The 26,725-nt window shown below is 57.2% G+C and overlaps 1 protein-coding gene across 2 annotated transcripts in view; it reads left to right on the forward strand.

The window, feature by feature from the left end:
* The first annotated feature begins 4,429 nt into the window (after positions 1-4,429).
* Positions 4,430-26,725, forward strand: part of OLFM1 (olfactomedin 1) — a 37,581-nt gene continuing 15,285 nt past the window's right edge. Inside the window, exons 1-4 of one of the 2 annotated variants that reach the window (XM_024117342.2) lie at positions 4,430-4,663; positions 16,789-16,938; positions 23,006-23,161; positions 25,808-26,027. In XM_024117342.2, coding sequence (XP_023973110.1) covers positions 4,598-4,663; positions 16,789-16,938; positions 23,006-23,161; positions 25,808-26,027 — 592 coding nt within the window. In that variant the 5' untranslated portion in view covers positions 4,430-4,597. Of the gene's footprint in view, positions 4,664-14,701; positions 14,852-16,788; positions 16,939-23,005; positions 23,162-25,807; positions 26,028-26,725 lie in introns of those variants that run through there. The other variant, XM_024117340.2, reaches the window with a different exon arrangement.

The raw sequence follows: 26,725 nt of genomic DNA on the forward strand, positions 1-26,725 counted from the left end.
GGCTGGCGGAGGAAGGAGGCCCATCTTAAAGGAGAACGAAGCACATAGATTTGGTGGCGTCCTGAGCTCCTCAGGACGGCAGTAGAGGGGCTGGGGTGACCGGGACCTGCTGTACCAGCTGAAGGGGCTCAAGGCTGGCATGAAAGGACAAGAGGCCACTGATGCTTAAGCCAAGCCCCAAGCCCTCTTCTACCTGGAGCCGCTGCTCTGGGGGCTTCATAGACTCCCAGGTGGGAAAACCGGAGGGCGAGAAGAAAGACAGGAACCTCAACCGGTCAGCAGAGAGGTGTGGCCGCATCGGGGGCCGTGGCCACCTTGCACACCGACTTCAGCCAACCCCAAAGCAGTGAACGGGAGCAAAGAACTCAGGAAGGGCTGCTGGGGGCACGGGGGGGCGGGCACCGGGCCCAGAACAAGGACCAAAGAACGAGGGGACTTGGGTGGCAGGAGTGGATATGAATATGATAAACCCCGATAATGTAAAATAATAACAAGCCCTGAAAATGCAGAGAAGGGAGAGGGGAGGCCAGAGGACGAGGAAGGGAACATGGCCCTGTCTTTCAAAGCAGATGTGGCCAACGTGGGCAGGATGGAAGCCCGGGGCAGAGGCGCGCCCACCTCCAGGTGGGGAAGGGTCCATGCAGACTCTTCTTCCTCCGTATTACAGGGTTCTTCCAGGAGATCGTAGCTTGTGCCGTGAAGATAAACGAGCTTTCAGTTAGCACCGTCTTCAGTTTGACTTCGTTTTCCCATCCTCTGTCAAGTTCAAGGGCAAGCTAGGATTTCCTTGCTTGTGGGGGTGATAGGCCCTCCCATTAGCGCCTGCTCACCTGTCCTCTGCCTCCGGCCTGTGAGCCTGGCACGTCCTGGGCATTTCCTGGGGCTGCGACACCCCCCCCGCCACTGCTCACAGCTGGCAGGTAGGGGCGGGCATGGGAGGGTGACCCCCGCACGCCAGGGGTCAGGTTTGCTTTTAGGGGACATGATCTGACACTTCTTCCGGTATTTTCTCTGCACCTATGCACGGAAAAACTGTCTTATCACCACCACACAGCCACAGCGCGGCTTATTCTGGCCAGTGGGCTTCTGCTGCTGTTGCTACGTTCTTCTTTGTATGTTAATTTTTAAAGCAGTAAAATAATGAGTCTGTGTAACTGTTTAAAACAGCTTTCTTAAGATATAATTCACGGACCATACAATTCACCCACTTAAAGTGTACAATTCAATCGTTTTGGTATATCACATTATTATTTTAATTGTGGTAAAAATTAAATATAGTAAAATATATAAATATACTTAGTAAAATTTTAAGTATAATTCAGTGGCATTAATGACATTTCCCATCTTGTGCAAATGTCACTGCTTTTTCCAAACCTTTTCGTCACCCCAAACAGAAATTCTGTACCATCAGGTAACTATTCCCTATCCATCCTCCCCTCCCTTGGTCCCTGTTCACTTCTAATAGACTTTCAGGTCTGTCGAACTGAAATTTGCCTATTCTAGATACCTCATGTACGTGGAAGGATACAACACTTGTCCTGGGACTGGCTCATTTTACACAGCGTAATGTCCTCAAGGTTTATCCCTGAAGCCTGTGTCAGAATCTTCTTCCTTTTTAAGGCTGAATAATATTCCATTCTATGAACATACTACATTTTGTTTATTCATTCATCTGTCAACAGACACGGGCTTCCACTTCTTTGCTGTTGCGGGTAACGCTGCTATGAGCATGGGTGTGCAAATATCTCTGTGAGAATCCGCTGTCAACTCCTTTGGGTATCTGCCCAGACATGGAATTACTGGTTCACATACAGTCAGTCCCCTACATACGAACCTTCAAGTTGCGAACTTTCAAAGATGCGAACGTGCGTTCCATCAACGTCAGGCGTGAGTGACATTGCAGCCGGCCCTCCGTCTCCTGTTGCTGACGATCCTTCAGCTCTACCACCTCCCCCCTCCCCTCCCTCCTCTGGTCAGTAACTCTTCTTGCCTGTTCCCTCGATGCCAGCCCCTGGCTGCCAGCTGTTGTACTGTACTACTTTACTTTTCAAGGGACTGTACTGTAAGATTAAAAATGTTTTCTTTATTCTTTGTGTTTGTTTGTTATGTATTGTTTGTGTGAAAAGTATTATAAACCTATTACAGTACAGTACTATCTAGCCGATTGTGTTAGTTGGGGACCTAGGCTAACTTTGTTGGACTTATAAACAAATTAGACTTACAAACGCGCTCTGGGAACGGAACTCGTTCGTATGTAGGGGACTTGCTGTAGTTGTATGATTTTTAAAACAAAAAGCAATTCTTGCTACTCTTACATCTTCGCTCTCAGCCCACCTGAGGAAATCAACACAGCCTTCCTCCCCCGTCCATAAAACAAAACCCCAAGACTGGGTCTCACCCCAGCTCGGTGACCATGCCGCCCACGCTTCAGAGCCTCTGTCCCTTTCTGCGCCCCTGGCAGCTGCTGAGGGAGAGACTGGGTGGAGTCTGGGGTGCTGCAAGGCTCAGTCAGCTCCTTCCTCATCGTTCTTTCAGGCTTATAAAACACTTGTACCCATCCCTGCCCTTGATCTTGTCAACAGCCTGTGAGACATGCGGCACCACATCATTCGACCCCATTCTACCGGAGTGGAAATGAGGCTCAGAGAGCCACTCCCAGGAAGGGCCAGGACCAGGCACCAGCCCCTCCAGCTCCAAATGCAGCGTCTCTCATGGGTCACCAGGAACCCAGAGGCCATGGGGCTGACAAACAGCTTTCTCTCACTGAGGAGGAGGAGAACACGTGGGTAAATCAGACAGGAAGGGCAGAGAGAAAAGGGCCCCCCGCAGCTGTACCTCGCCTTTCCTCCCATCTCATCTCAGACCCACAGGGTCCACTCAGCCTGGGGGCACCCCACAGGAACACCCTCTGCTTAAACACCTCCAGGGCTGGGAAGCTCACTCCTTACCAGAAAGTCCAGCCCTGGACCAGAAAGTCCAACCAGGCTTCCCTGGTTGTAGCTCTGTCCCCTGGCTCAGAGGACAGAATTCCTTCAAGGCAGAGGCCCCTCAAGGCCAGGGTGGACGCTGACAGGGCAGGAGTTGCCATCCCATCCTTGCTCTGGGATCGCCTGCTCTGGTGACCCCATGTGAGTTATGACCCCAGACTCCCGCTTCTCCATCTGTGATGTAAGGGGGCTGGGCCACATCACCCCCTGCTGCTCTGCATTCGGTAATTATCAGGTCTGGAGCCTCTTGTTGCTAGATATTTCCTTTAGAGAGTTTATTTTCCAAAGAGTAAACGCTAAACACTGGAAAAGAGATAAGAGACGTGTTGCTAAATACCTATCGCCATCTTAGCGTCTCAGAAAACAGAGGTGCTTAGGGACTTCTCCCCCCCAAATGGGGGATTTAAATGGAAAATGCGGCCCCCAGGATAAGCTCCCTGGGGTCTAAGACTTGGATCTGGGCTGGGAGTACATGTGAAAGGAGAGCCTGGGGGTGACGCAGAGAAGGGGGAAGGGAGAAAGCACATCTCCTCACCAGCTGGAGGGTGATCTCCAGGCCTGGGGGTAAGACAACGGGCGGGGCTCGGTGGTCTGGAAGCCCACCGCACTCGCCTAGGCTCCTGGTTCAGCGAAGGCATCTTGGGTACGCAGAGTTGTGTCTGGCTTCCACCTGAACCCACGTGCACACACCCCAGGGCAGACCCACGGGCCTGTGCGTGCCCACCTCCATGTATGCATGCGAACCGTGAAAACAAGGACAGACCTTCACCCACACGCCCCACCTGGGGACAGAAGCCCCAGCACGCAATGTCTGTTCCCTCTTCGCCCTCTTGCTAGCCACCGCAGAAGGAGAGGAAGGAGACCTGTCAGTGCCAGATGACCCACTTTCTAGCTCTGAACACCCCCTTAACCCCCCCCCGCCCACCGCCAATCATCCTTCCTGGGTCTCAGCCTCAGTTTATCTCATTAAAGGGTGGCCTCTAAGGTCACCTCCCGCAGCTGCCATGCCCCATCCCCACTCCGCGTCCACTCGTTGAGTCCGGGGGACCCGGGTCTCCGGCGCCGTCCGCCTGCCTCCGGATCCCAGCTGCCTGGGCCCTGGAGCGCCGCCGCCAGCCAGGGTGGAGTTTTCTCTCCGATTAAATTTCCCCCGCCTTTTTGATGTCACATCCTGTCCCGGTCTGCTTCCCCGCCGCCGCCGCCCTCCCCACTCCCGCGCGCGAGCGTGGCGCGCGGGGCCCTGTGCGCCCCCCCGCCCCACCCCTTCCCCAGCAAACTTTTGGCACCCGGGCCGCCCAGCTGCGCGCCCCAGCTTTGCGGGCGCGGGGCCGCTAGGAGGAGGGGCCGAGGAGGGGCCTAGGGGCGGCCCGCCGCCGCCCGCCGCCCAGCCGAGCGACAGCGGAGCCGCTCGACGCGCTCGAGATGCAGAGCAGAGGCTCCGCGCAGCAGACCCAGCGCGCCGCCTGCTCCGGGTGCTGAAGGCGCGCGGACACTGCCGGGCGCCGCCGCGGAGCCAGCAGAGCCGGGAGCGCGTCCGCGTCCACGCAGCCGCCGGCCGCCGAGCACCCGGGGCTCCCCGCACGCCAGGACGTTGGAGGTGCTCGCGAGACATGCAAGCGGCCCGGAAGCTCCTCAGCCTCCTCTTCCTCATCCTGATGGGCACTGAACTCACTCAAGTACGTGCATCCAACGCCATTTTCCTCCCTGCCTGCGAGGCGCCCGCCCGGCCCCGGGGAGCCCGGCAAAGTCGGGGAGCAGCCACCGCGCGGCCCGGCACCCCTTCCCCGGGCGCCCAGCCAAGGGGTTGGGGAGAGGGCCGGAGTGCCAGCCGCACCTGGGGTGGAGGAAGGGGTGAAGGCTGACCCGAGAGTGCTGCCGCGTCCCCCAGGACCCTCAGCCCTGAACCCTCCCTCCTGGACTCCCTGGCTGACCACTCCCTGCTGAGAAGTTCAAAGGGCAGCATTGGGGGGGGGGGTTGTCATTTGGCTGCTCCTGTCACCCGGGAGGAAGACAGCGCAGGATGTCCGAGCCCCTGGCGTTTTCAGAGGCGGATCTGACCTAACTCCCACCCCTGCATCCCTCTTCTGGAGCATCCTGCATTGGCTGCAATGCTGCCCTTGGGGCTCCCCGGGCTGGCGGTGGGAATGGTGCCGCGGAGACCAGACCGGGGAGGGCAGGCGGCGCGTCTGGGGCTGGGGTGCATCGTGGGCTCCATGTGGAGGGTTGGGGGGCGCTTGTGGCCACATGCGCGGCGTGAAGTGTGAGTGGGAAGCGTGTGGGGACCGCTGGGCGTTTTAAGTGGGCTCTCGCCATCCCTGAACAATGTACCGTTAGAGAGCCTGTCTGCGGCTGGTATTCTCCATTTTAAAAATGCATTTCGGAGCTGGCACGTCTGGGAGGAGAAGGGCTGTCTGGGAGCGCTGGACTGGAGGTGTTGCTTTGGCACCAGGGCGCTGGGAAGAGCCTGCCAGCTTCGGGAGCCAGGCTGCTCAGAGTGACATTAAAATGCCCTTTGGACGGTGCCACCGTGCCACGGTCTGAGCTGGGAGAGGCTGCAAGTCCAGGAAGTGGATGGGCTGCCAGCACCTTGGCCCCGAGAGCCAGCTGCCCCGACCCGCCTTCCCTCTCTCCCTCCGTACCTCCCTCCCTCTCAGAATAAAAGAGGAGACAAAGGAGAGAGAGACGGTGAGAGGTATATGACAGGAGAGAAGGCTCTGGAATAAGCTTCCCTCGTTTCGCCTTGAAGCCCTTGCCGGCTCCCTGGCTGTGCCGGGAGGCGCAGCCTCAGCCCGAGCCTCGGGAGGGTCTGTTGTCCCACCTAATCGCAGAGACCCTGCTGGTGCCATGCAGACGCTCAGCCAGGCCCCCTGGAGGGGTTCTGCATGGTCTCTGGGAGTGAAGTTTTCTTGGCTGCAAGGGAGGCCTGGCCAAGGGGCACACTCGTGCTCTGTGAATGGACACTGTACGTACGCATGTGCACACACACACTCACACACACTCTTCCACGAGCGCGCACCCCACAGACATGGAGCCAGGCAGCGTGTGCCTTATTTAGACATCTCGGGAAAGAGACGGCTGGTCTGGGTGGCCCTGGAAGTGGCCGCCCTTGGGCCCTCCAAGCCCTACCGGCCTCCTCGCCTGCAGGCTCCCTGAGCCCTCGTTCCCCGCCCTCCTCCAGAGGCTCACTTCTCAGTCTTTTGAAAGGTCCCCTGTTCTCGGAAGAAACTTTTGGTTCAGCTTCAATTGGAAGCTTTGTCTCGGTGGTGAGAGCGCTCGCCTGTCCATGCTGGTGACACCAGCCATCTGAACGTGGCCCGCCCCTGCCCACGAGGCTGCAGCCACACCATCCCGTTCAGGACCCTGGTCAGCTCCCCGAGCCCATGGCCTCCAGGGGCCAGGAAGGCAAACGATGTTGTTTTCTTTGGAAGGCTCCTCTTTCTGAAGCTGAGCTGCGGCATCTCTCAGGGGAGTGCCTTCCTCAACGCAGCCGGGAGGCAGGCCCTGCCCTCCCCGCGCCTGCCTCTGAGGCTGTGCTTTCAGAATCTTCCACTGGGAGCCCAGGATCCCTAATTGCGGTGGGATTTTGGAGCAGAGGCTCACCTGGTGAAAATCTCTCCAACCAGCTCAAATCTGTGCAGGGGTCAGAGTGGCTGGCTCAGCCACCAGCTCCAGGGATCCTGGCTACCCCGGTCCTGCCCAGGTGGGCTTCCTCGGGCTCAGGCCAGGTGCCTCTCACCTTTATCAGTGACCTCTAAGGCAGGGGCTGGGAGTGGGTGTGGGTACAGGGCTGGGCTGCTCTGAATAATCTGAGAGCTCCTTGGGGACACCCCTACCTAAGAACCTTGCTTTCTTGATCCCGAAGCAATTCGATCCTAGGAAGCCACATTGCGTGGTGTCAGGAGAAACGCTGCCTACACGGGTGATGAGTAAAATACCTCTGGGCTTCAGGAAAAGGAGAGCAGAGCCGTGGGGACTGAGCTGTGTCTGTCTCCCCTCCACCCTTTCCCTCTTGCACGTTAGGCAAACTGCTCCCACAGCGGCACCTTCAGTCTTAGGGCCCCTCCAAGGGACGTGGACACAAGGTTCCAGGGCCACCATGTTTATGGATTAGGACCCGCCCAAATGGGAACAAGTCAGAAACGTATGGGTTTTACCTGCACTCCACAGGCGCTGCTCGAAGGATTCAGGCGGACAGGCGGGGGGAGGGGGGGAGTGTAGAGCACACGGCCGGGCCATCTGTTCTCCCGGCAGCGCGCTTACGATGATGAGCCACTCAGTCAAATGCCAACTAGTGATGGATGGCCTACTACGCGCCAGGTTTGTGGGCCCAGAAGAACTCTGTCCTCGGGTGGAAAGATGCTTGACTGGGTCTTGTTCTGTGATTTTCAATAAAAGGCCGGTGTTTCAAGCTCCTTGAGAAGTGTCCTCGGAGCTTCCCAGCAGAATGCAGGAGAGGAGTTGACCTCTCATCCGGGGGGGCGGGGTGGGGCAGCGCTGGGGCTGCCTGAGCCCCGCCCACCCCAGCCCAGCTCGCCTTCCCTTGAGGGAAGCACGTCATCCCCCCGTGTGTGATGGCACGAAAGGGGTGGGCAGCTCTGTGACAATGACCTTGGACCCGGCTGCCCTTCCCCTTCCCCGTCCCACCAGCCACTGTCTGGTTGCCTTGAGAAAGGCTCTGAGCTTCAGCCTGAACATCTACCATTTTAAAACAAGGAGCATGAAGCTAGCTGATGCTCGAAGATGGCTCCCCCCTACAAACCCGCACTCTGGTTCTGTCCTCCTCTCCTGCCACGTGCAGCTCTCAGGTGCCAGCGGGTCGGGCTTGACTCGGTCAAACCTGGGCTAGCAATGCTGAGTACGGCTGTCTGTCATCCGGGCCGTGGTGCTTAGTGGGGAGACCTAAGGCTCTGCCATATCTATCGGTTGAAGAGGCACGAGGGCTCTGGGATCAGAGTGGAGGGAGCTGAGAACGCTTTGGAGGAGGGGTGCCATCTGCGCGGGGTCCAAGGTCGCACCTGGGTGAGCCGGGGCAGGAAGATGGGAAGGAACAGGTGGGCAGAAGTGGGGGCTGCACACAGACGCCGCAGCATGGAGAAGGGCCCAGAACCTTGGCTCTCGTGTCTGGAGTTCGACAAAGGAGCGTTGAGGGATTTGCTTTATCTCAGGGGTGAAGTGGGTCTCTTCTCATTAGTCCCCGAGCCAGAAGCGGTCTTTCTTAGCGACATGACGACCCCGACCCCTTGGGGTGGTGGTGGGGGTTCCGGCTGTGAATGAGCGCAGGGCACCCTCGAGCGCCAGCTGTTACCGGGGCCGTCGTGCGCCCTCAGGCTTTACGGGCCGACTGCCGTGGGCTCTTCTGCAGCTTGGTTAGCTGTGTGCAGGTCTCAGCACCTGAGAAGAGATGGGAGTGGACTCGGCGGCGGGCAGGCGGGGGTGGGTGACGGGTGCTGTGTCCGGACAGGCAGGTGTCACAGAGGGGCTGGCGTGGAGTTAGCCCCTCAGAAGCCCATCGCTTCAAATCTGTTCTCTCCTCCTCAGATTCAGCCAGAGTGGAAGACCCCAACCCATTGCCCTGAACAAATTGAACAAGAATAAAACCGTCCATTCAGACGGAAGCATGAATTGTGTCACCTGCTTGAATCAAAACTTCGGCCCCATGATCCCACTGACGTGCTGTTCATGTGCCCCAGCCCCTCGTGTCCCCCAGATTTGAGGCCCACATGTGCCCTGGATGCTGGGGTGTTAGCGGTCCGGGGAGTTGGGGGGTTCGGGACCATTGGGGCCTTTTCCTAAACCAGTTAGTTCAGCATACACGGGGTCGATCCCGTCTTTGCACTGAGGTTGGCCGCTGCCTCGGGGGCTGGCCAGAGACCACCTCCAGACACACAGACAGCCCGCACGAGAGAGTTGCTCCCATCTTCAGTGAGAAGCTCTGTAACGCCGGGGGGGCAGGAGCTGGAAACCCTCAGCACCAGGCGGCTGCTTCAGCTCCGGAAGCAATTTCCTCCTCGTCCCACTGACTTTAGCTTTCCGCACGAAAAAGAAAGGTAATTTTCTGCCCCGGGTTGCATTTATTACTACAGTTATCAGGCCCTGTAATCAATAGTTAACATCCCGTGTAAAGTAATCCAAAGCTGAGTACTGGCTAAACTGAATTAGACACACGCCAGCTCTGACCGCTGCTGCTGGGGACAGGAGCCGCTTTTCGGCTCTGAGAGTTGCCCTGTAAGATGCTCTCCCCCTCCGGAAGCAGCAGCCCTGAGGTCATTCCCATGGCTCAGGTAAGGGGGGAGAAAATGGAACAGGAAAATCCACATGTCTTCATTTTTTCAGATGATTACATATCAGAAACTGGCCAGGAGCTTAAAGCACTAGGGGGGAAAAGGAGTCACGAGGGTTAATATTTTTGGAGTGTCGTCAAGCGTCAAACATCCCCCCACACACACCAGGAGCTCAATCTGGGTCGGGTAGAAGCCGCCCCAGTGACCCTGTATTATTGTCCTCGGTCTCGAAATGAGGAAACCGAGGCTCACGGGGCAGAGGGGGGCGCGGGTGGTCAGTGACCTGCCCAGTGGCCCAGCAGGTAGGTGACAGACCCCAGGTGCAGCTCCACGGTCTGACACCCAAGTTCATGTTCTTGTTAAGATGGAGAGAGAAGAAGGAAAAGTAGAGAAACGGCTCAACACCACCGAGAACCAGTAAGAAAGGGGGCACCTGGTGCCGTCACGGCAGCTGATATGGCCTTTGGAGGAGGGTTTGAGAGCCGTGTCTCTAACTGTGTGGCCCGTTGCTCGACCTGCTCTGAACTCGGAGCTTGGCTTTTCGAAGGGGAAGAGCCTGGGGGGTGGGGTGGGTGTCAGACCCCTTGGGGGTGGTCTGCTTCCTGCCACTGAGGCTGCGTGAACCGGACAAGCCCCTTCACCCCAGGAGGTGGAGGGCGCCTTCGAGGGTGCACTGGGTCCCCCGCCTCGGTTCTCTCCGGCCTAAAGGTTCACGCAGGGAGCCCCGCACCCCTCAAATCTCCCAGCATCTGCTTGACGACTGAGATCCAGGAGTTAAGAAAAAGGACACAGACCCTCTTAGCTGATGTAACGTCTAAATCTCCAAATCGCCCCCACACGCCTGCGGTCCTGGTTACGCTGTTTGTTACGTTTGGCGTAATTTACGATTATGGGGCAGCCGCAGCGAAGAGGGCTCCTCCTTGCTAAAAGGGTCTCCCCTGCTCCTGCACCCAGGTTAAGTCCCACGACGGACACGTGGGTGGCAGTGGGCAACGGTGGCTTCCTCACTCTCGAGCAGTGCTGAGAAGACATGGGCTTCCCCATCTCCTCGCTCCAGTCTGGGCAGCGGGGGCTTGGCCTGGGTGTTTCTGCGTACGGTTCGATGACATTTAAAATCGGATGGTCAGTAAGAGGGTGAGTGACTGGGAAGAGTCTGGATTGAAGAGTCCAGGGGAGAGAAGGGATGGAAGAAGCCGAAGCCCCAGGCTTTGTCTCGCCGGAAGCCCTCACCTGGAGACGCTCATCTAGGGCATCGGTTCCATGCAACAGTGTAGTGAGCGCACAGGACGCCCTCCAGGAGCTTAAACCTCCCAGCACAGAGGTCCCCACGGCGCACGTGGCTCTCACGGGGGGCCCTGGAAGGAAAGACACTCCCACTTGCTTCAAGCGATGTTTTGGGGGTCTGAGGGTCAAAGAAAGAACAGAGGTGTATTCATAAATATTATAAATAACTTTACTCATCACCCCCGGATGCTGCTTGTCAATCTGACAACACAGCAGGACTCAAAGAAGAGTTCTCAGGATTGTAAACACTTCCGCTCCCCGGTGGGTGGGTGCCTGTGCCCCACTCAGGCAGTCCGGCCCCCAAATCTTGTCATGGTGACTCTGCGCAGGTGAAGTCAGTGGTGCGTGGCCCCTGGGGTCAGAGGGCATTGGTTGAGTCGCCCCAGAAGCAACTGGAGGGACTGCTCCAGAGTCAACGCCAACCGTTGGTAGAGGGGCTGAGGTTTCTGAGGCCACGTCTGGGGTCCACAGGCAGAGGGTCCTCGCTGGTCTGAGATGCTGGTGATGTGTTGAGGGCGGAGCGTGTGCTCCGGGGAGTGGCCACGTGTGGAAGCCTCTAAAATCCGGCAGCGCCAAGTCCTCTGCTCTGAGCATGTGTTACATTCTGGGGTGTTTCCTAACCCTCACCCAGCTGGACCCCAGAGCTGACTCTTAGATGTTTTTATAATGACACCACCTTCTAATTCATGTCAGGATCGATTACTTACTCAATAGAAACCAGACCGTCCTCCACTAGTTATGATGAGTTCCCTTACCCGGAATATAGGAAATGGTAATGTTTGTGGGGCCCCAGGAGCCATGCGTTCAGCCCGGAGGGCCAGGTGCCCGCTGAACTCTCCTGTCCCTGTTCTTCCAAGTGCCTCTCCCGAACTGGACCCCATTTCTGTTGGGGCAACTAAGGCAAGGTGGGGCTGTGGCCTCCCTCCCACTGTCTGGATGTGACAGTCTGAGGCAACATTTATGAAAGGAGCATGGAACTTTCTAGAGCGGGAGCAGAGGGTGTGGAAGGAGGCCAGGGTGGGCCTCGGGCAGTCAGCTGGTGGGTGGGAGGGGCGAAAACAGTGCATCTATTCAATTCTCTATAGAGAATTGACAGGTAATGAGATGATGACCAGGCTTTAAAGGCATGGGGGGTGGGGGGGGAGTCAGCTTTTCCTCCCACATCCCTCTCAATGCTTTGACCTCCTGGGGTCAGCTTCGTCCCCGGGGAGCTGTAGGAATTCCAAGGTGCAGCCCACATTTGGCAAAAGCCCAGTGTGAGTAACCCAAATCTTTTTAAAAGACTGCTTCTCAGCCATGCCTCAGGGGGTGCCATAAACCCTTTTAGGCTCCCTATCAGGACTGCAAGCTCCGGAGAAATATGATAAGGGGGTTTCAAATCTCCAGGCTGGCCCTAATTGCCTGTCCCCTGGAGAGACTGGGAGAGTCCCGGGCCAGGGGAGCTGAAGGCATCCCTCAACCCTTGGGTGGTCTAGACTCCAGCAGGTCTTTGGGGCAGGACTTGGCTTCATCGCTGTAAATGACCTGGATTTCATTTCCTCCCCTGAACAACCCAGCCGGGTTGGCACTCTTCTAATTTAGAGTACCCATGGTCAATCCCGCGGGACGTTACTGCCACGAAATCAGATCAGAAGTTCTTCAAGATCAGGAGAGGTTTTTCGGAATTCTCTGTATCTGCTCGATTGGAGCTCAGCTTCCTAGAACATGGCTCTGGGTGTTGGGAGCTGTTTGCACGTCCAGCAATACCTCCTCCGCATTTGTATGTCTGTATCAACAGCATCTCTTGTGGGTGGTCTTTAGCCAAAAGCAGCTCTTTGGAGAGGTGGCAGAGGTGTCCAGGGGCATTGAACCCCAGCTCCGTCACAGGCTCTCGCACCAGTCGCTCAGCCGAGCGTCCCCTCTGAGCCCCTCTGGTCTTCTGCAAAGCGGGGATGGCGAGGATGGGCACCCCTACTGGCTGCCGTGTCTGCTCCCGCACTGACTCACTGAATCCTTACACATCCTGCCATTATTAAACCCGTTTTACAGATGGGGAAACCGAGGCACAGAAGGGCTAATTACCTCGGCCAGGGTCTCACAACCAGTAAGGGGCAGAACCAGGGCTCAAACCCAGGCTGTCTGGCCCCAGAGTCTGTACGCGGAGTGACCACTCTGAGATGCCTGTCTTGGCGATGCCTGTGCTCGGTTGGTTGTAGGGAAGTTTTCGTTCACGCACCATGCCCGGAGTCTGATCTATCGCGCTGCTGTTGCTTCTGTCCTGGGGTTTACAGCAGGCTGTACCTCGTGTCGTGGTTTTGATCTGGGGTCTGCAGCACACTGCACCCCACATCTTACACACAGTAGGTGATAAGTAAATACCTGCAGCTTCCGCGATGGACGGCGTGAGGTTTTGGAGATCGGATTGGGTTGGATTTGAAGTTGTTCCAAGTAAATAAGTGGTCCATGTCCTTCTGCAGTGGGAAGCGGGTGTGAGTGATCTGGGTCGGCACAGCTTGCCGCCCTAAATCGGTGTTAAGCGTTCATTGAAGGAGAAAGGTGGAGAGTGGGGGACTGCTGCACCCCGGGCCCCAGACCCAGCTGGCGGGGCTCTGAGCCGCGCGCTTGCTGCGCAGAGCCTGCAATACTCCCTGGGGCTGGGAGATGGCGCCCTTCCCCAACTGTTGGAATTTGCTGCTTCCAGCCCAGAGGCTGCCACAGATCCGTGCACTCACCAGAAAAACAAACCAAAGAAGCCCCTTCAGCTCATGGGTCTCACACCAGTGCTCAGGCCAGGACCATCCTGGCTGTAACTGAGTCCCCGCTACGTAGGGGGACGGAGCAGAGGAAAGCTTAACGGGAGGCCTGGAGGAAGTGCCTTTCATCTCCCGATAGAAGCCTCCTGCAAATCCTAAAGCCCTATTAAGTAAGATGTTTGACCCAGTCAGGCCTGCGCTTCCAAGGAGACTTAACCTGTGTCCTGACACCGATGCTGCCGAGGGCTGGGGACTTGTGCCAGCCCGCCCTGCCCCACTGCCTGGACATCAGGGCCCCCCCACCCCACCCGGAGAGCCAGCGAGGACACCCCCCGCCCCCCAGCCACAGACCCCAGGCCCCTGACCAGGGCTCCACCTGCACCGCACTCACCACGGGTGGGGCCGCTTTAGCAACCCTGCCCGGAGGCCTGGGCCCCAAGCCCACACCCAGCTTCTGTACCCCTGCTGCATGCCCACCTGGACCCCGGAGCCCACACTGGGCGGTGCCACCGCTGCCAGCAAAGGCCTTAGGGCTCCTGGCTGTCCCGGGCTCCCAGAGGGGCCTTTCCCCTAGCTCCCTCCCCCAGCGCTGGGGCTGGAGACCCCCCACCAGGGGCTGCTTTCGGAGCCCGCCAAGAGTTCACCCTCCTGGCTGGGTTTCAGGGGGCTGCCGGGCCGGAGGAGGCCTGGAGCCGCCGCCAAGCAGGTCCCCAGCAGCGGGGCGGAGGCCTTGGACGTGGTGGGGTGGGTCTCAGGGGGGTGCCCGGGCCTCGCTGGCCGGCGACCTTGAGGGTGGAAGGGCAGCGGCCAGCCCATGCGCTAGGGACGCCGCCGTCTGCGCGCGGGCGGATTTTGACGACTTGGGAGCGGGGGTCTGTCTTTCCTCCCGGGCCACCCCCTCCCTCCTCCTTGGTGACGGGGCTCTGCAGGCCTCGCTGCCAGCAGCCAGGGGGCGGCGGGGAGCCGGAGTGGAGAGGAAAAATCCACCCGCTTCCTGGGCAGATTGCGTCGGCCGCCGCCCGGACGTGTCCCCGCCTCCCGGCCGCGGCCCCCGCGCGCAGCCCGCGCGGCGCTCAGAGCCCGAGCCGGCGGCTCTTCCCGGCGGCGGGCGGCTGGCAGAGGACGGTGGGCAGCGGCGGGGCGGCCACTCTCCCGGGCGCCCGGGGCGGCGCGGCCATGGCCGGGACTCGCGGGGCGGCGGCGGGCGGGCGGCGGCGGGCCGAGGGTGCGCGGGGACGCGGCCGGGCGCCCCTGCCCGCCGCGGAGCCCGCCGCCTGAAGGCTGCCCGGGGCGCGGAGCCGGCGCGCGGGGACACGGCCGGGCGCCCCTGCCCGCCGCGGAGCCCGCCGCCTGAAGGCTGCCCGGGGCGCGGAGCCGGCGCCGGCGCGGCGCGGGCGCAGGAGGCGTTCCAGGCGCGATGTCGGTGCCGCTGCTGAAGATCGGGGTCGTGCTCAGCACCATGGCCATGATCACCAACTGGATGTCCCAGACGCTGCCCTCGCTGGTGGGCCTGAACACCACCAAGCTGTCGGCGGCCAGCGGCGGGACGCCCGACCGCAGCACCGGCGTAAGTGCGCCCGCCGGCCGCGCTGCCGGGGCCTCCTCCCCGGCTGCCTCCCGGTGCCCAGCCCCGCGCGGGGGAGCGGGGCGCAGGGCCAAGGGCACGCGCGGGGGGCCGAGGCGGCCCCTGCGCGCTGCGGTGGCGACCCTGCGCCCCACAGCCCCGCCTCGGCCCCTCCTCCGACCGCCGTCCCCTCGCGGGGCCGGGGAGCCCGCCCAGGGACTCAGAGGCTTGGAGTCCTCGGTCAGCTAAGAAGTCCCTTGTTGATAAGGTTAGGAAACTGAAGCAGGGGTCTTGGGGACTTGTCCAAGGTCACTCAGCAAGTAAGGGGCGGAGACGCGGTGGACCCCAGTCTGGCTGGGTCCAGCCGGGGCTGGGAACTGAGCCCGCCCCACTTTGCAAAAGCCGGACTGCACCGGCCGGAGTGGGGCCCGGGCGGGCGGGCTGCGGAGCTCTTGCCCTCGAAGTCCCAAGGCGTCTTTCCCTCTCCATCCCCATGCGGAGATCCACAAGGTCCCCGCCGGCGGAGGGTGCAGAGGGGCCGGGCGGGGCCCGGGGAGCCACAGCTGCGGGGCTCTCCCCTCGCCTTCCGCGCCCCCCTCCCACCCTGCCGACCCCAAAGCTTCTCGATGCCTTGGGGGAGCGGGGGAGCGGCCAGGGCCGCCTCTGGACTGGACTGACTTAGGTGGTGGCGGGAGCGGAGGCTGAGCCGGAACCACCGGGGAACGGGCGCTGGCGGGGCCGGCGGAGGAAGGGGCGCGCCCCAGGCTGGCTCCCTCTAAGCCAAAAGGAGAGGCGAAGGACACGCGGCTCCCCTCGCGCTCCCTTTGGGCTGTCAAGGGCGCAGTGCTCGGGGAGGAGGTCTCCCGGTGGCCCCTTCTCAGATCGTCATCCGTTCGCCTCACCTGCTCTTTCAGGAATTGCATGCAGCATTTTCTTCTTGATGACTTTGTTCCTGCCTCTGGGTCCTGAGCTCCCGGGGTTGGAAATGAATGAAATGAAATGTATCTACTGTGCATTCCCTCCACCCAACTTCTCCCCATACCAACGCTAGAAATAGCAGGGAGGTGACCACCTGAGGCCACCGGGCAGGCTGCAGGGTCTGTACTCGGGGTGTTTTCGGACAGCGGTGTCTGTCTGCCCCGTGTACATGGGCGGGACCACCTGAGCTGGGTTGCAAGGTGACACGAGCCATGTCACCATGTCAGCAGCCACGTGCAGCTCTGGTTTCGTGACGGTCCTTGGGCACACCTCAGGATTGAGGTTGGGTGTGACCCCTGCCCAACGTGTCACCAGCAACTTGGTGACATCTGCCCAACGGCTAGTGGGTGGCAGGCTGTGCAGAGTCGGAGCCCAGCATCTTTGCGGGCAGCCTTCGCCAGACTGCCAGCGGGGACACTGCTGGGGCTCGGGGTCGTCGCAGCTCTGGGCTACGAGGCTGCTGGATCCCGGCTAGCACCACTGGTGCTGGTTCTCCAGTACCAGGGAGCAGCAGAGACGCTGCGCTGGCCTCCCCTGCTCACCTTACGGGAGGAGATCTCCTCTCTCACTTACGTGCCGTCGTGAGTCGACCAGCCACTTGCTCTCCTGCCTTGTTCCTCAACCAGCACGCAGTCTCCGGTCACCTCTCCCTTCCACCCTAACCTATCAGTTGGGTCAGATGCCAAAACTCCAAACATCCCCTAAATTTAAAAATCCCTTGAATTAAAAAAATTTTTTTTAAAGAATCGTGCCTGTTTGACTCCCTTCCAGCCCTGGGGATCCTGATGGGAGACCGTCTGTGTTCCTCCCCGTTTGTACCTCCCCACGGTCGGCACATGTCTTTGGGCCACTTCTTTCTGCCCTTTCCCAGGGGCTGGACGTGGACAATCATCCCCGGTGCGCTGCTTTCCGGTCTCACTTCCTGTCCCTCCCTCTTCCTCGCCCCACCTGCTCCCCTCCAGGTGCTGCCCACCAACCCTGAGGAGAGCTGGCAGGTGTACAGCTCCGCCCAGGACAGTGAGGGCAGGTGTATCTGCACGGTGGTCGCCCCCCAGCAGACCATGTGTTCACGGGATGCCCGCACGAAACAGCTGAGGCAGCTGCTGGAGAAGGTGAGTCTATGCAGGGTGTGTGTGCGTGTGTGTGCATTTGTGTGCCCGCGCTGGCAGCAAGGTCCGTCCCAGCTCCAAGAGCTCACTCTTCCCTGGCATGGCCCACTGGGAATATTGGTGAATGAATGAGATGGAGGGAGGGAGGGAGGGAGGGAGGGACGGAGACTCCCCAGGGCTGCCCAGAAGGAGGTGAAAAGCTCCACTGGGAGCCACGTGGGCTTTAGCGAGGGAGCATTTGGGGCTCCTCTCCCACACCGCCATCTCCGGGTCACGTCCACAGCCTGTGGTCCAGAGGGCTTAGGGCTCTCGCCCAGCAGAACCTGGGAGAGCTCCCGGAAGCAGGGCCGCTGGGTGGGATCTTTGCCCTGCTTCTGAGTGGTTGGACCCAGCGACGGCCAGGCCAGGCGTTCATGCCCGTGGCTGCCTTCCCGGTGCAAAGGCAGATTAAATCGTCACCTTTGTAACCCACCTGGGCACAGCATTTGTGGTTTGAATCCGTGATTTCACTTGATCTTCACAAGAGCCAGGTGAAGGTGGTGAGATTTTCACCCCGTTTTAAGAAGTGGAAACCTGGGTCCAGGCAGGTGGGCTGACTCTCCCAAGACAAACAGCCAGTGAGCAGGGGAGCCGGGGTGGCTGTCAAACCCGGGGCCGGCCTCCCACCTGGCCCGCGACCTTTGCCGCCCACGGAGGCCGGCGCTCCCCATGGATCTTGGCAACCCGCTCCCTGGAACATTCCACCCGGGAACCCTGGGGTCTCAGGTAACCTGAGCGCCGGTTGTCCTGGGGGTTACCGAGGGGAGAAGGAGAAACGGCGGCCCTGCTGTTCGACTCACCACCCTCCCCAGGGAGAGGGTGCGTTTTACGTCAGGCCCCTTCACACCCTGCGGGAGAGGGGTCACACCTCCCACACCACACACACATGCTCACGTACGCACACGCACACAGACACACACACACACACACCACACACAGCACGCGTAACTGAACACACAGATACACAGAGACCACAGCACATATACGTATGCAGTCACCGCACACACCTCACACGTACACACACCACACACAGCACGTGTACACACACCACATGTAACTGAACGCAGATACACACCGAGACCACACACACATATACAGTCACCTCACACGTACACACACATGTACATACAGGGGTCACACCTCCCACACCACACACACATGCTCACGTACGCACACGCACACAGACACACACACACACACACACACACCACACACAGCACGCGTAACTGAACACACAGATACACAGAGACCACAGCACATATACGTATGCAGTCACCGCACACACCTCACACGTACACACACCACACACAGCACGTGTACACACACCACATGTAACTGAACGCAGATACACACCGAGACCACACACACATATACAGTCACCTCACACGTACACACACAACACATGTACATACACCACATGTAACTAAACACACAGATACACAGCGAGACCCACACACAAATACATATACACAGTCACCGCACACAACACGTGTACACACACCACATGTAACTGAACACACGGATACACACCGAGACCACACACACATATACAGTCACCTCACACACGTACACACACCACACACAACACATGTACATACACCCCATGTAACTAAACACAGATACACACAGAGACCACACACACATATACAGTCACCTCACACGTACACACACAACACATGTACATACACCACATGTAACTAAACACACAGATACACACCGAGACCCACACACAAATACATATACACAGTCACCACACACATACACACACCGCACACAACACGTGTACACACACCACATGTAACTGAACACACGGATACACACCGAGACCACACACACATATACAGTCACCTCACACGTACACATACCACACACAACACATGTACATACACCCCATGTAACTAAACACAGATACACACAGAGACCACACACAAATACATATACACAGTCACCACACACACCTCACAGGTACACACAGACACCTTACACACCACACACATTACACGTAAACGCTCACTTACACACATACACCACGCACAAATTTGCGTATGCATATACACACACACCCTCACACACACCCTCAGGAAAGCCGAGACTTGTCCATCAGCCGAGGAGCGCCGGGGGGGCCTGTGCCGGGAGGAGAGCCTCCACCCCGCGGGGAGGCCCGGCAGCGGCGGAGTCTGTCTAGTTCGGTTCAAGCCCGGCTCATGCACAGACCCTCACACGGGTTCTGGCAAAGCAGGTCCCTTTCTTGAAGTCAGTGGGGAGGGTGGGGGGGTCCCTGAGGCTGTCGCGGCCCTGCTGTGTGGAAGGGGCCTGGGCAGGGGGAGGGCTTGGAGGAGCTGCCGCCTGGCTCCCCTCTGAGGACCTGTGTGTTTCTGTGCTGCCATCTTTGGCCACCCCAGTAAATCACTTTAAAAGAATTAAAGAAAAATGCATGTAACAGGTTCCACAAACATTCATGGACACCAGACTAGACCGAAGCCTAATTGGGCCTTTAATTATTCATTATCGTAGAGGAGGGAGGTGGAGCTCGGAGGGGCCTCGGGCGGCTGGGGGGTGGCCCCTCAAGCCCTTGGGAGGCCATGTTCAGTTCCAGAAAGCTCTGTGAGCCCCTGGGAACACAGGCCTTGGAGGCCTCCTGCCTGCCTGTGTACGCCACAGCGTTACTGCTTAAACATTTAAAGCCCGCTTTTACACCCTCGTGGGCACTGTATTCCCAATTCTCAGGGCAGAAGCCGTTTGTGGTCTAGAGGGCCTGGCTGCTGCGTGAGAAGGGCAGAGCTGTGCGTCCCTCACTCCTTCCCCAGCCTCCTCCTCCTCTTTCCTTCTCGGTGGGCACCGTCTGAGCATCTGTTCTGTCCGTGGGCCTGTGGTCCCAGCCGTGCCTGTGTCTCCAGCCTGGCCTCCTGCTCACACCCACCTGAGGAGCTTCCAAAGGTGGAGCCTTCGGTCCCAAGCCCAGAGGTGCTGCTTTGAACTGGCCTGCAGTCTTGAGAGGAACCTAGCACCAGTGTCTCGTGAAAGCCAGCCCGTCACCCCGCGTTAGGGCCGAGGACCCATGGCAAAAGGCGGGCTGGGGCCTCAGGCTCTGTTCTCTTTGAAGAAGCTCATGGCCCAGAGTTTCAAAGTGTGGGCTCTGGAGTCGGTCCGGGCTTTGCGTGGTGGCTGTCTGCTGTGTGACAGTAGCCAAGGCACTTAACTTCTCTGAGCCTTTGGTCTCCTTGTGTAAAATGAGACTTGAAAGAGCGCCCACCTCCCAGAGTTTTGTAAGGATCAAATGAGATCCATAACGCAGTGGGCTCAGCACAGTGCCTGGAACGTAGAAAGCGTCCCGTAAGTATTAGCGATCAGTGGTCGCCTCCAGGCCAGCTGCGTCTGCTGCGTGCGCAGGTTGCTGCCGCCCCTCCCCCTCGGCACCTGCAGCCACCTTGGGCGGGGTGGGGGATCGTGCCTTCGGTAGCTGTGTGACCTTGAACTCCTCAGCTGGCTTCTCAGGGACACATGCTACAGCTCAGAGAATGGACGCACTCAGAGGCGGGGCCTCTAGACCCTGAGCTCAGAGAAGATGCAGGAGTGTGATGGCCCCCTGGGGCTTGATTATCTGCCTTCTGATCAGCGGGAGAGGGAGGTGCTCATCCAGCCTGGGAAGGACTATAGGCGGGGTGTATTAAAGCGACTGAGTGACTTAGCATCTTTAAAATATGTTTTCTAAATTTAAAATTTAATTTAAAACTTTTAAATTTGTTAAAAGCATCCTTCTCTGGCAGCTGAACAGCCCAGAGGGCTGCGTGTGGCCCCAGCAGAAGAACCAGGCTGAAGCCAGAGAGGGTCCCACAGCTTCCGCTCGGCGGGTTTTAGCCGGCAGCCTCGTGGGTTTTGCTGTCCATCAAGAATCCCCCTAGGAGGGGGAGGAGGGGTCTTGACTGGAGCTGTCATTTTTGTTCCCTCCTCCCGCCCTACGGCTGTGCATTAGGTGCTGGGCCTTGCGCTTGCAACGAGCCCCGTCCACCTCCACCCCTGTTGTCCAGCAAGGCGGTTGAGACAGGGGTGTGGGTCACTGCCATGCAGGCATGGTGCCAACAAGGTGATGGTGTTTCCAAGTGGTGTGCGGCCACTTCTGGCTTGGCTCATCAGGGAAGCCTCCCTGGAGGAGGTGGCATTTGGGCTGGGCCTGGAAGGATAAAGGGAAATACAGCTTTTCTCAAAAGAAGTCCTCAGTTATTCAAAGTGACAGAACAAGCTGTTGAGGGGGACAGGAAGACCTGAGGTAACAGAGCAAATATATTTCAGTTTCCTCTAAAACATCGAAACACAAAGGATCAGAGCCAGAGCAAGTCACAGTCACCCCACATACCGTATTTTACAAACCTGAATTTTTTTTATTTTTTTTTTGCGGCACGCGGGCCTCTCACTGTCGCGGCCCCTCCCGTTGCGGAGCACAGGCTCCGGACGCGCAGGCTCAGCGGCCATGGCTCACGGGCCCAGCCGCTCCGCGGCACGTGGGATCCTCCCGGACCGGGGCACGAACCCGCGTCCCCTGCATCGGCGGGCGGACTCTCAACCACTGCGCCACCAGGGAAGCCCTACAAACCTGAATTTTTAAACCGACTATGTGTGCATTACTTTCAGATAACAAGCCATAGAATCCCAGGCATTTTTAAGCGCTGAGTTGAGCGGTATCAGCTTTTCCCCCTTTTGGTTGCTCTTTATCATTTATTTTATTTGCTGGGGGTGAAGGACATACCTTAAGAAGTGCAAACCACACTATCATCTCTTCTTTTACTGACCAGGCAAAGCTAAGCCTCATACCCAAATGATTTAGTTCCAAAAGAGGGAGGGTATTTGCAAATTCAGCAAAAAAAAAAAAAAAAAAAAAACAGAAATGAAGATTTGCGGTTATGGAGGTATCTTCCCACTGGTAATTGGAATCAATTCTGAGAAAATGATCCAAACAGCACTTCGGCCGCCCTGAGCCTTTTCCACCTCCCTGCCACCCCAAAAGCATTGGCACAGAAGTGCCAGCCAGCTTCCTGAAAATAAAGTGCACTGGCAGGTGGCTGCACTAAAACTTTTTCTTTGAAGCTCTCTGGAGCCCTGTTGAATATTAAAGTTTCATCTTGAGGCTAGACTCAATTCAGAGCTGCCTGTAAAGATGGGGAACAGAGATTCTTCATTTGCTGGGTGATTGATTCCTGAATCTCTGTTCTGAATGTACATGTTTTCAGAACAGTCATCTCCCTATGATACTGTGGGATGTGATGGATGGCATGCGAGATGCAGAATCTGGGAGCCCGGTCCCCTGCTTCCCGAGCGCTGCGCTTATGCAATCAGCCCTCTCAGCGAGACACCCAGTGAGATTTAGGGGGAAAGAGATCTGTGCCTGGAGGTGGGGGAAGCCCAGTTATGCTGTTCATCTTTGTTGGTGTTTATGCCTGCCTGACTGATTTCATCCTGCAGAATGAAGAGACTAGAAACAATCACCTGCCCCCCCCCCCAGAATAAAGAAGAGGGCTTCCCTGGTGGCGCAGTGGTTGAGAGTCCGCCTGCCGATGCAGGGGTCGCGGGTTCGTGCCCCGGTCCGGGAGGATCCCACGTGCCGCGGAGCGGCTGGGCCCGTGAGCCATGGCCGCTGAGCCTGCGCGTCCGGAGCCTGCGCTCCGCGACGGGAGAGGCCGCGGCAGTGAGAGGCCCGCGTACGGCAACAAAACAAAAAAGAAGAAAAAAATCACCCAAAGCCATATGCCTGGAGCTATGACCAACAGGGAACCAGAGGTCCCTGCACCCCTGGTTGTAAGAACATGTCCTGGAAGATGGCAGAAGTAGTGTTGACCGAACCAATTTGCTCTGTTTGGGGGGTTCTTGGTCATAACGATCCCTGCTACTGGTGATTAGCTAGGAAGTCACGCACGAGCCGCTTCTGGCTCCCGTGGGCTGGCCACGTGGAAAAGGTCACTGTCATTCGTTAGGAGGCAAATGAGGTCTTCGGGCACCTGCCGCAGCTCCGTCCTTGAATCTGTTGCCTTTTTGACAGGTGCAAAACATGTCTCAATCCATAGAGGTCCTGGACAGGCGGACTCAGAGGGACTTGCAGTACGTGGAGAAGATGGAGAACCAAATGAAAGGACTGGAGTCCAAGTTCAAACAGGTGGAGGAGAGTCATAAGCAACACCTGGCCAGGCAGTTCAAGGTATGTGTGCTGCTCTCTTCCTCTCCTTCCTCTCCCCCTCCTCCCCGTCCTCCTCCTCTCCCTCCCCTCCCCCTCCCTCCTCCTCCTCCTCTCCTTCTCCCCTCCCCCTCCCTGTCCTCCTCCCCTCCCCCTCCCCCTCTCCCCTCCCCCTCCTCCTTCTTCTTCCTCCTCTTCTTCTCCTTTTCCAGGGCTTCCCCTTCCAGCCCAGTTCCCTAGACACACCCAGGTCCTGCAAGCTCTCTGAGACTCAGTTTGCCCAAAGGGGCCCGGCCCTGCAAGCCTCCAGCCCTGCAGCCCCTCCTCAGCAGTTCCCTGGAGCAGCATTACTTGGTCCCTCACCGCTTGCGCCCTCCTACGGTTCCCGCCACTGAGACTCTCCCAGAGGAAGGCTTTCCAAAGACCAAAGACTGAAACTGCATCCTCGCCGGGCCGGTTCCGAATCGTCTTTCGGCATCAGACCCACACCTCCTTCAAAGTTAGTCGAAGTCTCTCTTTCTTGGAAACCCAAGCTCGCCCTCTTGCTGTTGTTGAAGGCTTTAGCAGCCCCAGCCCTGGCATCCCGGGTCCCACGGGCCTGGGCAGGGGCGGGGTGGCAGGAGTTAGGAGCGCCGGCCGCCCTGACACCTGTCGTGGGTGCGTCCTCCTCCTCTCCCTCCCCTCCCCCTCCCCCTCTCCTCCTCCTCCTCCCTCCTCCTTCTCTGAGACTGCATGATTCCCCTTCATGTTCCCACTCTCCCTCCAGAAGAGCAATTTGAGGCCAGGAAGGAGCCCAGCAAGGATGTTCTTTTTCTTGCAAAGGGCAGAACTCCTTGGAAACAGAGGCCACTGCCCTCACCCTGGTTTGACGAAACTCACCTTGAAAGGGGCAGAGTTGAGGTGTGGTTTTCACACCTATTAGCTTCTGAGGCCAGGGCCCCAGGTCCCAGGTTCTCCAGCCAAGTTGCACATTAGCTGGGAAGGCACGTGATTGGTCCTTCCCGACTCAACAGCTGCTGCAGGTGAATCACATTAGCCAAGGATTAGCTTAATTGATTAGAGCCATTTCTGAGCAGGGATCACTCAGGGCACTTCTTCACATCTGACCTAATTTAGCTGTGACAAGGCTCACTGTAGATTTGCAGGGAAGGAAGAGAGATGCCAACATCTTTCTCACTTCCCAGGAAGTGTTCCTTTTCTCCATGTAACTGGACATTAAAGCCGGAGTTGGTTTGACCTAAAATTATGTATACATATGTACAAATATATATACACCTGTGTATATTATACATACATAGGTACAAATATGTATATATACACCTAGAGTTTACTCAGCTTCATTCTGAAGCTGAGTAACAAATTATATGAGTGACAAATTATATGCCCCTTAATTAAGGTATACATGCATGTTAATTAGAAACCTAGCCCAGATGTAAATGAATGGGTCAAATTACACAGCCCCGCTGGACTGGAAACCACTGATGCTCCCAGGTCTTCCTGCCCTTTCTAGGCTAAAGTTTTCCTTTGACGTATGCTCCCCGCATGAAGCAAGAACTAGTTCGCTTGTAAAAGCAATACGTTATATAGATGAAATGGCAAGCTAATGAAGTTATAAATCTATATTATAAATAAAATAATAGCAGGTTGGTCCTGTTGAGGAGAAATGAGCCGGTCGCTCTTGGCGGGTGCAGGTGGACATGGCCTTGCTTCAGACATGTCATCAAGAATTATCTCGGAAAGAGGTTTTGACCTGCCCGACCCCAAAGAGTTTGTGTCTCTCCTCGTAAGGCCAGCACTCCCTTCTCTGGGGTAGACTCAGATTCCTCTAAGGGTGTCCTCAGCATCTGTGGGCTAGCTCCTCTTTGCAAGCACTCTGTCCTAGTTCCCAAATCTGGGGCACTATAGCTCTGAGGGAAGAAAAGCAGCCCTTGCCTTTGACCACACTTTAATTGCCTTAAACACTTTCTTTCGGCAGAAATTGCTGTGAGGGCACCTACATAGCTGTTCAAGCAGTTTGTCTGGACTGACTCTAGCCTTGAAGTGTGATTTTTTTTTTTTTTTAAGTGACCGTGAAAAGATTCGTCTGTTAATGGCTATCTGTTTAAGGCAGGCTAGTAAGCTAGTTCTTCAACAGTTCTTCATTTTCTTGCTTGCAGGGCTAACTTAAAAGAGTTTTTTCAATGCTGCAGTGACTGAAGAAGCAGTCCACTCCCATGTAACCATGACAGAGGGCCAGAGAGCTTTTTTGCACCCTGCATTTTTACTATTATTTCCCGTTACTTAGCACCATACCCCTAAGGAACCTTGAATACAACCAGGATCTCTTTTGCATGCGACTGTAGATGCATTTCATGAATAGTTTGAACCCTTGTCAATGCATTTTTTGAAAAAAAAAAAACCAAAAAAAAAGAAACTTTGTGTATGTGACTTAAAGCATGTAACCTTCAGATGTTGCATTCTAAACTGACAATAAAGACCTTTCCCAAATATGTTGGTGTCCTGAAGACTGTTTAATATGCTCTTCTAACTCCTGTGGACCAGAATAAATCAATCTATAAATAAAGCGGGAGTGTGGACATTTTCCCTCACCTAGGGAGAAGCCAGGCCAAGGCAGGGTGTTACAAGTTTTTGCACGCATCGCACTGAACCCAGCTTATTTTAACCTTGCAGGCGATAAAAGCGAAAATGGATGAACTTAGGCCTTTGATACCTGTGTTGGAAGAGTACAAGGCCGATGCCAAATTGGTATTGCAGTTTAAAGAGGAGGTCCAGAATCTGACGTCAGTGCTTAACGAGCTGCAAGAAGAAATTGGCGCCTATGACTACGATGAACTTCAGAGCAGAGTGTCCAATCTTGAAGAAAGGCTCCGTGCATGCATGCAAAAACTAGGTAGGCCCAGAACCCTGCGGGGCGGGGCACTGCACCGCCCACCTCCCCGCTCAGCTCGCTCAGGCTTAGGGAGTGGTGCTGAAGTGGACAGCGCCCTCCCGGCGTCAGCAAGCAATGGCTGCTGGATTAGGGCTCCTGGGTAGGGCTACCTTGACAGATAGCCGAGGGAGGTAGGCACCACCTGTCCTAGGGCCTTGTCCAACCCTGCAGAGGCCACAGCTCACAGAGCCCGTTGAGCTTCACATCTGGAAAAATGATGTTAGATGTTACCTACCGTCTGAAGAATGTGTGTGTGTGTGTGTGCGCGCGCGCGTGTATGTGTGTGTTGGGTGACTCTTTAAGACACAGGTTTTCGTAGAGCGGGAAACATACATCTTAGATTCCCTCCAGCTTGCGAACGAGGGCTGATGGAGCTCCCTGAGATACTGAGTCATGCAGAAAAATCCATCACACCACAGTGGAAGACTTGCCATTCGCAACAAGCCAGGGAGTCCCTCCTGGCGCCTGGAAGGGGTGGGACTGGGAACCGGCGGCCCCTGGGCTCCTTCGGAATCTTATTTGTGGTTGATACCCACTCGCCTTGTCAACTTTCGTGTTAATTGCTTTAGCAGATCTTAACGTGTCAGCGTCAGAGTCCACTTTTTTTTTTTTTTTTTTTTTGCGGTACGCGGGCCTCCCTCTGTTGTGGCCTCTCCCGT

The sequence above is a fragment of the Physeter macrocephalus genome, chromosome 13 (assembly GCF_002837175.3).
Source record: "Physeter macrocephalus isolate SW-GA chromosome 13, ASM283717v5, whole genome shotgun sequence".
Classification (NCBI taxonomy): domain Eukaryota; kingdom Metazoa; phylum Chordata; class Mammalia; order Artiodactyla; family Physeteridae; genus Physeter; species Physeter macrocephalus.